The following is a 13,246-nucleotide window of genomic DNA, read 5'->3' as shown; positions in this document are numbered from 1 at the left end:
ATGGGATATTTGCCTCACAGAAAGCACCCGTCTCACTCTTCAGGTATAAAGAGTACCCACTTGAAAGTCCTCTCCAGCTCCCAGGAAAATCAAATCTGTGGTTTGCTTAAATCCCAATGAGAAGGATAGAGAAATTTTTAAACAGTTTCTAATGGATATTGGAAATGAAAGGCTACCTTAACGCATGAGGGACAAGACATGAAATGATGCCTGCAAGGTGAATAAATTCCAACAGTACTCTGTGTAAGGCACCTAGGCTAGGGTGATTCAACCAGAGAAGAGTTCTTGCTTTGCACTGGCAACAACTGAATCACAAATTGGTGTCCAGCTATTATCCCAATAGTGGGATTAGGCAATAAGGCTGATGTAGAACCTAATTCAGACAGATAACTACTTCAGAGAGATTATGAACATTATAATACCACATGTTTCTCACTGTGGTATCTGCTGCTAGATTTTTATAACTCATACCATTTTTAACTGAAATGAAATTGAAGTTGTAATTATCACCAGCAATTTATAGCCCACAACAGAATGTTGCTTCCCTGGTATACAAAGCCCCAGCTCCCCAGTGCTTCACCAACCTGGTTGCTCGCTAATGGTGGCATTCACATCTGCATAAACTGGCAGGGCAGGGCCAGCACAGTACCTGTAAGAGCCAACACCACCTATAGCTATGTGTTCATGGATGCACAAGTGCAAAGCAAGTGAAAAGCAACTCCTCATGAACAGAGAATCAAAACACAGCAGGATCCCATGGACCTTTCAACAGTTTATTAAAATGCTTCCAGGAGAGGTTACTTTGCTCTGCTTAACGAGTGTTACTGTTCTACCTGTCTCTGCGGGAGAACGGATTAAAAGGCTGCATAGTTTCATTCTGGTTTCTGGATCAGCAGGAGATCCCTTTCCCCCCTCTCTTTTTCCCTCCTGCAAATCAACGAACAGCCACATTCTTCAGCTTTTTTCCTGCATATACTTCATTCCTGTATATACTCTAGATGTGTGCCAGCCATTAGATATTTCCTGCATGTAGCACACTTCATATGTGAAAAAGGAATTAAATCCACTAGGAAATCTCTACTGTTATTAGGGAATTAGTACGTTTGCATACATAAACCAACATTGTGTCAACGTTTCCATGCCCCTTTTATGCTGTTGACTCCAAGACCCTAGATTTTAGATCCCTAAACCTGGCAACTTTATTTTAAAAGAAACGTAAAAATTAGGTAGGAAACACTGTATTTACATTATACTGACTGTCCAACAAGACACTGTCGCAGTGTTCCTCAGTTACCAGGGTGCCTATCTCTCTGCTTAATATAGCTGAAATGTCCATGTTCACACACAGCAGGGTCCGCTGTCTCCAGTCAACATCAAAGTCACCCGACGGCAGCTGTGGAAGCCATCTCACTCCAGATGTATACATTATGTTTATGCAAGGCAGCAGTCTATTCCTGTTCTTCCTATTTTTGAGAAGAATTTTTGAGAAAATATGTTCTGCATATTTTGGATACCAGACGGGTATAGAGAGGGGCTTCGTCTCTAGGGCACAGACCTTCTCGGGCAGGCAGGATGGTACCTGAAATGCTTGCAGTAGAAGAAGGGAGTATTTACAAGTCTCAGGTAGGCTCAGGAGCCAAGCAAATCCACTGGGACTAGCAAAATCGAGCACAGCTGTGGGGTCAGAGAGACACAACGGACCTGAAGAGACCCTGCATGATTCCTCCCTCCCCGACCAAACCACCCAGGCTTTGATTCTGCAAAAAATCAAGCAGAGGGTGTTGAGAGATAGAGCAGCTGTCAGAGGAGACAAGACTAAAACTAGAGGGCTCATAATCCCTCAGCCATCCCCACAGCCTTAGCGATTTCAGGAAGCCTTTAAAAATGTAGCGAGAGAGAGGTTTCTAGCTAGCCAGAATAACCCCTGCAGCTGTGAGACATCAGGGGAGATCCCAAATCCTCTTCCTAAGGAGAAGGGGAAAAAAAAAAAAAAAAAAAAAGGGTAATGCCACAAGCAGGTCAGAAAGACAAGAAGCAACCCCTTTACCTCGTCACGGCCCTGGTACAGATGGTGACAAGGAAGCAGCCGGCAACGATCATCCAGCCCCAGCCTCCATCGGGAGGGCCGGCGTGCCGGGTCCGCCGGCGCGAGGCCATGGCGATTCCTCCCTCCTCCCTGCCTCAGTGGCAGGGGCCGACTCCAGCCGGCTCGCCGAGCGCGGGCCAGGGCTGCCTGGCACATGGGTTAGTGGCCATCTGAAGAGAGACAGAGAAGAAACAGGCAGAGAGGGAGTTAGGGTACATCGCACACGCTGCAACCTGCACAGCTGGGCTAGGACATACTGCTTTGGCTTTAGTGCATAAAAGTGAGGGTTTTCTTTCACACACAGTTTATGAAAATTTGTTGGAAGCAAGAGTACCATCAGAATTTGGCCCCGAGTCTGGGATCATTTATTTCAGGGTAATTTGCCCAGCAGTTACATCCTAGCACATGATACCCTTTTCCCCCACAAATGTCACAGTGCATACAGGTAAGTCACATACTTTACTGGTGCCAGTCACTCCTGCACATTTACCTTCACGGGCTCCCCCGCTCACACCAGTCCCTGGCCTGAACTGTATTTTCAATTGCAGTCTCCAAAGTACCTATTCTTCTTTGTATATATTTTAGTGCAAAATTTTTGTTTGAGGGAGTATAGTTTTCATCTTTGTATGAAAAGGGAATATTCATTGTAAAATCAGAGCAGATCTGACAACAAAACGACCTCCTTGTTCTCACAAGCCAGACCCTAGATCAAGGCTGTAATCAGGCAGGACACAGTGACTTCATTTTCTGAGCATGGACAATTCACTGAAGGTTAGAGCTAGCCTGTCCCCCTCTTCTATCCACTTATATCAAAGTAGGGTCTGCATCCAGGCTATAACATGGGCTCTAAACGCACACTGAGTGCTGCAGGACACTGCAGGAGACCAAATGACACCTGCTGGACCCTAGACGGGTAACCAAGTCATGTGTGTCGGAGTAGTTTTGCCAATGCTGTGGGTGTCACCAGCAGCATGGGACCAACAGCCCTTAGTCCTTTCTGCATCAGTGACTGCATGGCACGGCTAGAATGTGGGACCCGAGACACCCCATTTTGCTCAGTGCAAGAACACACAGTGCTGCCTGTCAATGCTGGGTTTCAGACCATGTTTTTGCCATCACCAACAGGCACCCAGCCCCTGGATGAATGAAAAATTTATAAGACGTAAGAGAACTATCTGGGATGTCTTTCAGTTTTGCTTGGAGAGAAACCTCACATAGCTTCTACATCACCTAATATGACAGGTGCTGAATATGCACCATTCCCACTGACAAGAACCACAGGCTTCCCAAGAAACGTTACCTGTTACAGAATGTAAGAGGGCTGCAGAGCTACTCAAAAGTGCAACTCAAAAAGCGGCTACATGGCTAATAATGTGCCTTCTCAGTCCTTGAAGCTGCTCAGCCAGGTGATGCTCAAGGCTTGGCTCTGCAAAGCCCAGAGCTCCCTGACCCAAACCAGCAAGGCACCCCAGAGCCAACCCTAAATATCACCACAGGTGAACCTTTGAGAAGTATTCATCAGCTGCCTCCCCTGACATATCAGAAGGTGCCTCTTAAAAAACATGAGAAAATTATTTCAGGAAAAACATACACATTGCCAAACTTAAAGGTGAACAAAGTAGGAGAAAACAGGAATGACGAAAACAAAAACCACAACACATTGAAAGCTTAGCTGAATTCCTACTAGGCTGTAAACAATACTCTGTAACAACACTGTACAAGAGAATCAATCAGTGGACTCTTTTTAAAAAGGTTTAGTAGTCTTTTGTTTTAAAGAGGATAAGAAGCATTATCCTAATCTACCTGCTTGGCTTTCAAAGCCCAAGAATCGCAGCTGATCATACAGGGCATGATCAAGCCCTATATGCTAACACAACTCTGTCCATAAATGTTAAAAACAGAAAAAACAAGTGCCATTTTCAAAGGCGGGGGTTAAGTCCAAAAGCCAGTGACTCTGCTGTTGTAGGAGGCGCCTGAACTGCCATGGGAAGTGAACAATGAAGAGAACCATTCGTAACCTCACAACAAAATGTGTGCTTGTCAACGCTTTTGAGCAGTGATTCGAGGTAACCATGTTTGAAACAATATCCTTGAAAAACACCAGCGAGTAAAAATATCCACAAAAGATGCCTAAACTATATTATACCACCATCCAGTTACACAAGCTAAAAAAGCTACCATTAAATATCTGTTCCAGGTCTTTGTGCATTCCTGAAGTACCATTTATTTTTGCCTCTGTGCTAGTCAGCCTGTTAGCTATCACACACTTTGCTTTAGGCCAAAAATGCTGTGTACTATTTGGAAATAAGAATTACTGTCCTATCTTCTCTCTTCATATAATAGGTTTTGCTAATATTTATTTATGACTAAATATTTGTATAAAGCTTTCTAATGATTCAGGGTCCAAAGCAACACCCACAATAAGCATTAGAACATGTACTAATGCCGTCTTTATTATTCTCTTCTCTTCCATTGTCATAAACATCTGTTTCATTCTAAGTTAAATTGTATTATAAAGTCTTTGCAAGGTCTGTGTTTTTCCTCTGTGTTTGTATGGAGTCTAGCACAATACGGATCTTCACTGCAGCATGAAGTACTATTACAATATAACCCACACTAATGAACTAGAAGAGAGATCAGGTATGGTAAAAAGAAATCTCTAATGACCTGGTTTGCTTGTCACTTCTGTGGCTCTTTGGAGAGATGCGCAGTGCTCCACTCTGCCTGATTACGTAAACGCTTCACTCTGTGTAAAGAATAGGCCACATCTCAAATGGGACATCTGACATAGCTACAGTTTGGATTATATAGCAATAGTCATAGCAGCTCACAAAGGTCAAACAAGAATTCATAGCTGGGGTTACAAGAGATTTTGTAAGCAGCCACCAGACCTTCTATCTCATGTGTAGAGGCTCCTAAGTGAGTTTCAAGGGTCCCAGCTGGATGCAGTCTTCACAAGTTCATTCCTACAGCTGATTAGAAAAACCACTCAAATGAAATGAGATCCAAATGAGTTTATGATTTCAAATCTCATCTTCAAGGTATTCAATTGCTAGGACTTACATACATAAAAGATAAATGAAAGTTCTGGAATGGAGACCAGAACAGTTTGCCTTTTCTGACACAACTTTCTAACACACAGCAAAAAATTTCAATGCAGCTGACAGAGCTTTCTGAAGGTGCCCACATGACCCCAAGGACATCACTGGCCTCTTCACCAGCCTTGTAACATTTTTCTTGAAGTTTATTTTTTGACCTTACCTATTTGCTTCAGGACAAACGTACAGCAGTGCCGATGTGTACCCATACCTTCCTTCCCTCCCCACTGTGTTCTGAAACAAACTCTCTGACACAAACACAAACAAATTGAGGAAAAAATGTAGAACAAATTGGCTAATGCAATAAAATAAGAAAGCACGTGTGTAGGCAATTATTCACAAAATTTTTGAGGGAGGCTGACAATGCTTGCAGTCAAAAGTTAGTTAGAGGATGCTGGGCACATGATACAGAAGGCACATCCATGGGCTAGCCACTTGACACACACGTTCTGTATTTGCTTTCCAGCATGTGCTGCTAATTTGTGAGCAGACCATACACCTCATGTTAATTCCATCCAGATGACAGACAATTTTGCAGGGTTTATGTTACATTTGAGATGAACTGATGACTGATTCTTTATTTTTGACTAATAGGGTAAATTATACCTCCCTTCCTGTATAGCTCCAAGCAGCAACTCTCTTACTAAATACGTGCAAACATTGGATCAACAAGTTATCTGATGGTTAAGGCAGTGGTTACATGATTCTTCATGTTGGATCAGTGAATGACCAGATCATCAAGCAGTGCAATTTGATGCAAACCACCACCACATCCCTGTCTACTCTGACAGAAAACAAAATTCAACACTTTTGTGGGTGTCTGTGTCTAACCTAGCCACAAAAAAGCTGATACCCAATCTAGCATGAAGCCAGAGTAGCACAAATAGATTATACCCCGATTTGGCAATAAAGTCTTCCATTACCTTATCCTGCCAAATTCACTTGAACAAGCAGAGCAAGTACCAGTGCTTTACACCACGTGGCTACTACATTTTGCATCTAACACTAGGTGGATTTGTTGTATTATTTCAAGTTTAATATGTTACGTTCAAATGCCTGGATAATTGAATAGCCCGTAAGAATCCATGACAGCCACCTGAATTAACAGGGCACTGATAAAGTTCACATTATTTTGCTCAAGGGTTTCCTGGCAATCACAAGTAATGCAGTTAGGTGGAGTTTGCATAAGCACCTGATACGTCACGGAGGGGATCCTGAGCAATTCAGACATACCTCTGCACCACTTTTGCAGAGTCTTGGCAAGGCAGGGCTTCTTATTTTGGATCTGAGCAGTGTCTTTCACTTCCCTCTCTGGAGGAATGAAGATGTCATTTCAAATTCTGATTATTAAGGGTGGAGGAGGAAGTTCCAGGAATGTCAGAAGGGATAACAGTAACCCTTACAAGAAACAGAAATATACACAAAATTTTTCAGAGGAGTCAACAATCCCCACATACAGAGCCCTAACTAATTTTAATGCACAAACAGCAATAGCTGAGTGCCATGACCTCAGCCTAGATCTCTGGCCCAACTTCCCAGGCAAGCTTCAGATTGCGTCTGAGACCCTAGTTCACATTTTAGCTGTACGTTAACGTACTTGGGAAGAATATGACGACATATCAGGCTGAGCAAACAGAGATTAGGTATTTGGCTACATGATCACTTGCTGTTATTTTCACAGAACCCTGCCTGCCAATGTACACACAAATGGCAAATATTTAATGAGGTTACAAGCAACCAAACCCAACCATATTATAAGAAATGCCTAGCCAACATAGAAATAGGCCACCCAACCTCCCCATAGTAGGATCAGTGCAAACCTCATCTCCTTGACTTCATGCTTGCTTCAAGGAGTACTGTGCCTTTCATAGCCACTGAAGTAATAAGCAAGTTAAATAATTACCTTTCCTGTTGCTGCACGTGTCTAAAACACTTATTATGTCAACCTGGCAATTTTATTCTGAGGTTAGAAAACTTCATTTGCTTATGCCCTGGTGCTGTTTTCTAATTATCTGTATCATGGATAGTACAGATAGTGGACTGCAAATGAAGTTGAACAGGCAGAGAGCACATACTTTGTCTGAGCAACCATGTCCTCCCCTTTCCAGCCCTACCTTTGTTTGCTCTCATGTTGCATCTTTTTCTTAACCTTTCTGGTGCAGGATAAGACTCGTATCGCATATCTGCTCCACCTTTAGCACCGTAAGGCCTGATCCCCACTGGCAGGGCTGGTTGCTATTATAACACATCTCGGACGTGCATAAAAGTTCCTGCTGCTTGAGAGATAAAGGAAAGCAGGGTTAAAAGAAAAGCTTATGAAAGAGCTCTCCACTTTGCAACCTTTGCTAGATAATTTTCACTCAAGCATTAAGTAAATGCACTTTGCCATGAGTTTAAAGAAGATATAAGTGGGGTGAAGGTGGCAACAAATTCTGCTGATCCCTAAGAAAGCTTTAGTTAGCCAGCGTGCCCTGACAGCTCACTAAACAGTGACTCTGTTCCCCAAGTTAATACATTAGGTTCAATTTGGCAGGATAAATAACCTATCAATCACTTCAGCAGCTGTTTTTGAGAACACTGGAAAGAAAACAACTGCTCCTGAGAGCATCTCCCTTACTCTGTCTGCTCAGCCAGCAGAAAGGAGCGGGTGAGGCTACTGAAAAAGCACTACTATAACCTTGCACCTCATCACAAGGTTCTTTTTGCTGGGGAAAAGAGCACAGAAATCCACGGCAGCCTAGCAACTGGCCGGAACAGTGACAGGAGCCACTGACCTTTTAAAACACGGCATGTAGCCAGCAAAGCACTCGCTGCCCCCTCCGCCTGCCCCTCCTTCCACCGTGAAGATTTTCTTCTTTAAACAAATTGATTCAATAATGATATTGCAACAGTATGAAGTGAAGATGCAAAGCATTTGCGTGACGAAGGACAGAGGAATAGCAAGTACAGTCACACCAGCCTGCCTGGGGACCAGGGGGTTGCTTTTTTCCTACCTTGTTAGCTGCAATATTTACAGCGTTGACGTACTGGGCAGTTCCATCATCTCAACAAATGCTACCTCACCTGCCAGTTTGGATGCTTTTTGAAAATGCTCTGTTTGTAGAAGGATACAGCTTCAACCAGAGGAACAGGCACAAGGTCAGTTTTGTGTCACAGCTGCCCCACGGCAGGAGCACTCAGCCCCTGGACCATACTGGGGGTCTCACTCTGCTACTTTCTGCTTCTTTGCACAATCGTGGCTACACAAAACTAAAATGGCTGCACATTAAGATGCCTTTGCAATTACTTTCAGAACTGTATGGAAGGATTTTGTGCGGTCCATCCCAAAGGAGCTGGCCCAAATATGTATACCAGCATAAATAAACACAGAATCCAACACCTACTTTTACCTGTTTGATAATACAGAGATGCACATGAGACAAGAATAAGAAGGTGACTTATCTAGAATTTTCTTTCTGGATCACTGTAAGATACACACATACACATAAACTGTACGTGCCATTTACTACCTTCACAGCGATGATGGGTTGCGCAAGGCCTGAGAAACTTGTGACAGTCTCTCTGTCCACAACGCCAGGACACACTCCCAGAACAGGTTCATTCACGCCAATGAATTTAAACCCTATATTTCTTGTGAAAAACAACAACATACACAGCTTTCAAAGTCACTTTGAGGTCATTCATGCAGATGAATTTTATGAAGTACAGGTATAAAGCAGCTTAAGCATAGCTGGAGAAAATTCTTTAATGCTTAGAGTGAAAGGTAATGGAATTGCATATATTTACTACATTTACCTCCCTATGCACCTAGCTCTAGGGCAGTCTTAATATTTTTCTATATTTACCCTATTCATGTAGCTCTAGGACAGTTCTACTATCTTTTTTACTTTTCTTGACCTTAAGATTGTACCAAGCATTAATTATTTGTAGTCATTTGCTACATTCATGCATATTAACCTCTTGCTTTAATACTCTTGCTTTCTGTTCCTTTTTTCTCTGACTGCTGCATCTTTAATAAAAAAAACAAAAACCCCCAAAACAGAAGAAAAGAACTTTGAATAAAAAAAATAAAAAGGGCACAGAATGAATAGCAAAAGATATAAGGGGGGAGAGAGAGAGAGAAAGAAAAATGTCAGGTAACAGAGAGAAACATTGTAAGTGCTAAGTGACAGTGGATCATTAGAAATGTGCAAGATTAAAGATTTAACGTGTTTTGAAAGAGTTAATTTTTAGGTCTTGAAGGATCAAGGATGGCCTTATCTGTAACAATCTGCAGTAGAGAAATGAGCTTAAAGGAAGTAGCAGGTTAAAGGGAAGACAGCAAACTGGCAGAATACTGATTACCAATTAATAGCCGATTACCGTTTTGTCACAGGTTTCTCTAACTCCACAGAGTCAGGGATCTCCCTTCCCCACTGACCAGTGCCCTCCCCAGAGGCTTGCTAGCCCCTTAACTCATTTCCTACATCAAATACACTACAGCACATGTAAGTGGGACGCAGTATTTGATATGAGCATAGAAGATGCCGACAGCTGCAGAAGCTTCTGTCAACTGGATTGTCAAGAAATGGCACTTTTTCAGCCTCCTTTTGCTCCCTGCTCCCTGTTCCCAGCAATTGCATACCATAGTAGGCACTACAGTCAGCAGTCTGGCAGGAAGATAAATTCCAAGTTGTTCTTAAACACATGGGAAGTAAAGACTCTTTAATTTTGTACAGCTCTTCGGAATCAAAGGCTATTCCTAATCTGATCTAATCTATTTTCTCCAATAAAGAGCTGTCCCATTCTGCACCCTGGGAGAGCTATTTAACTGGAAAAGTACAGCATGTTTTGATTTTAGCAGATGCTGTTTATTAAGAGCTGTATGATTATGACTTTGACTTGTTTAAAAACAACCCAAGAGGTCCTTTCCTACCCTATATTCCTAAATAAAAATAATTCCACTGAGCATCTTAAGGCTGCTACTCTATATCCTCAGCTTTCTTCTCTGCTTAAAGATGTCTCTGTCCAGCCTTTAGATAAAACCAAAGTTTATGCTTTTCTGAGAGATTGGCAGATTGGTCCACTGAAATTTTCCTTGTGCAAACCAGTAAGCCTGAGGATGATGTGTATCTATATAAAGCAAGATACGCATTCAGCTTCTCAGATGTCCATAATACCTCTCCAAGACTGTTACAAATGGTTAACATCAAGAACCACCTACCTTAAAGCTCATTCAGGGAACCAAAGTAAAAAAAAAAAAAGAAAATTTAAAAACAAACAAAAACCAACCTGACTTTTCATTGCTATCACAGCACTAACACAAGAAGCATATTAAGACAGATTGTAATAACTTTTTCCAGTTTTTTATCTATAATACACCTGCATAAATGTGGACGGTTTACTCTGCAAATCTTTAACCGCTTTTATACATTTAAGGAGGGGTTTCCTTATGATACAAAATAAGAGCAGCATTAATAACCTATTTGTATTCTAGTAGTACTTTGGGACTTCTAATCAGAGAGTGGGTGTCACGGTGCTAGGCATCATACAAATATCTAATAAAACTTGCCCACCATCCAAAACATATCAAGATAGAGAAGATGAATCGTATGAGAGCCCAGCTTATTAACTCCCATCTCTATGCTGAGCAGCAAATGTTCTTCATTTGCTTCAGTTCGTGCGCATGAGGGAGGGAGATGCCTGTGAAGATGACAGACTGAACAGAGCATAGATGTGGGAACAGGAGAAGCAACATGGAAACCAAAGGGATGTTAACCAGCTGGTAGAGAAGGGAGGTGCCAGAGAGGGGCACAGGTGAGTGGGGTGGTACAGAAGAGGGGCAGGAGTTCAGAAAACTGCCTTTTATACAAGAGCAAAAAACACTCAGAGCAGAAACATGAAAAGGATAGCAAAAAGTAAAGGTCGTGGAACAGCACAACATCCATTAGTCGCTCCCCTACTGAGAAGCGTGTCGCTAGGAAAGGAAGAGCCGCGCTGGCCTCCCACAATGATCGCTTTTCAACACTGGCTCTTCAATTTGTCAAATTTGCCAGAAATTGCTAAACCAAATGGCATGGCTAGAGCCCCAGCAGAAATAGTTACTGTCTGCTAAGTTGGTAGCACTCACATGAAAAAATGTAACATGAATTTCCTTTTTCTCTGGAAACCATTGTACGGGGCTAACAGAAAAACAAGAGCCTGACAGAAGGGGTCTACAGCAAAAGGTTAAGCAAATTATAACAGAAACCTTTTGACCCTTTAACATAGTTTCTGGCTAGGTTAGTCCTTCAATAATGCAGGTTAGCTACAGAGGGTAAAAAAAATACAAAGGAATATTTTTATAGGAAAACCCTTTTGCACAGAAAGCTTGATTTTAGCCTACTTAACCCCACCTGGAAATGTGCATTTTCGATCCGACATTCTGGAAGGTTTTTAAAGTAGTATGTGCAGTGTTCACCCTTTCACTTTTCACTGTGATGAAAACAACAGGGCTCAACTACTTTCCTTGAGTACACAGCTGTTACTGAAATCCAAGCAGAGCCCATCAGCGTGCACACCCTTAGGAAGGTTATGGTCATGCGTGTTCCATCAAACACGCATTTTCTCCCTGAAAGGCGAATGCTACTAATTGACCAACTGATAGCCAACAGCCACGCTGCTGGGGGCGGGGGGCATGGTACCATCACTGTCTCAATTTTAACGTCTGTCTTTCCCCTTCCTGCAAATAAGTGAGAATAACCAAAAAGTCTTACAAAAAAATCTCAGGAAACCTTTTGGGGAGGAAACAATCAGTCTCTGCTGTCCAATAACTGCAATTATACAACAAGACTTCTAAGACAATGTTTTGGAATTTTTGGTGTTGAGGGGTTGCTGATGACATATCATGTATATATTGAGAGCAGAAGATAATGTCAGAATTGTCTGATGCTTATTGTTTTGCTAGTATCTATACATTCTTAAATATTTCTACATTTTCCTAATATTTCTAATATTTATTTCTAATAGTTATTTTTAACACATAGTGGGTAGGCAACAGTTGTGGAAAGGTTTTTGTTTGTTTACAGAGCTACCTATATGTTTATTGATTTATAATTACATTGCATTTACCTGTTACTTTTGAGATTTATGACATATCATTAATGATGACTAAACATTTTGTCAAGCAATTCTCATTTATAGTTAAACTTAATTATGTGATAGCCTAATAATTTTCTGAATCATCAGGAACCTAATAATATCCCATTATATCCTCAAAGAAATGTTAACATACAACCATAATTGTTTGGAAATGCTGAAAAAGGTTTTGATTCAAAGTGGTCTTCAGCTGACACTTTCCCTACATGTGGTATATTAATTTTTCCACCTTCAGGAAAATCTTGCCCTGAGAAAGAATACCACTGCAAAGCTGCCATGGAACATGTGGGAATAGGACATTTTTTCTTAGACCACTATGCAGTCAGTCTGTGGAAATCACTACTCTCCCCTTCTTTTACAGATTCTACTTTGGTGATAAGGATCCAAAAATTAATCTCTCTTAGGTTAGCTGGAGATGACCTAGCAAAGGAGATACCAAGCAAATGCTATTCTGATCCCTCCAGAGAAAACTAGGATGTTATCAGGCACTCCAGGAGTGCTCAGGCACCAACAGTGCGGCTCTGCCTGGATAAAACCGAGGGGCCGAAGACTACGGAGACACGTCTTCCTGCACACACCTGCATGTGCCAAAGGCCACCCGAAACTGTGGTTGCTGCCAGTTTTTACGTCTCATCTCCGATAAGAAATCAATGCAGATGGACACTGATTCCAGCATACCTCCCTGGTGGGGGGGGTCACAGCCTGGGGAAGTGTTGGCAACCGTTCTGCAGTGTCCTGGGACAGCTGCCACCCAGTGCTCCCACACTCCTCGGCAGAGGGGAAGCCAAGAAAGCAGGAGGCAAGACCATGGGAAACTGATACGCTCTCATCTAGAATCTCAGTGATGTACTTACAGAAAACGTACTTTGAGCTCTTTTGCAGTTGTCACCTTTTCAGCCCTTCTGTTTAGAGAAAAGCCTTATTCAAGTTATGTAAAAATAATTCA

At 42.1% G+C, this 13,246-nt stretch overlaps 1 protein-coding gene across 8 annotated transcripts in view; it reads right to left on the bottom strand.

The window, feature by feature from the left end:
• SLC16A12 (solute carrier family 16 member 12) overlaps positions 1–13,246 on the bottom strand; it is a 38,162-nt gene that overhangs the window by 10,729 nt on the left and 14,187 nt on the right. For 5 of the 8 annotated variants that reach the window (XM_030030197.2, XM_030030194.2, XM_030030198.2 and 2 more), the window contains exon 2: positions 2,048–2,256. In XM_030030197.2, the coding sequence (XP_029886057.1) occupies positions 2,048–2,157 (110 nt within the window). In that variant the 5' untranslated portion in view covers positions 2,158–2,256. Of the gene's footprint in view, positions 1–2,047; positions 2,257–4,753; positions 4,833–4,977; positions 5,059–6,417; positions 6,583–7,298; positions 7,461–13,246 lie in introns of those variants that run through there. The other 3 variants (XM_030030193.2, XM_030030196.2, XM_030030195.2) reach the window with 3 other exon arrangements.

The sequence above is a fragment of the Aquila chrysaetos genome, chromosome 11, assembly GCF_900496995.4.
Source record: "Aquila chrysaetos chrysaetos chromosome 11, bAquChr1.4, whole genome shotgun sequence".
Classification (NCBI taxonomy): domain Eukaryota; kingdom Metazoa; phylum Chordata; class Aves; order Accipitriformes; family Accipitridae; genus Aquila; species Aquila chrysaetos.
Note: the sequence above shows the minus strand (reverse complement) of the source record. Positions and strands in the feature narration are given on the sequence as shown.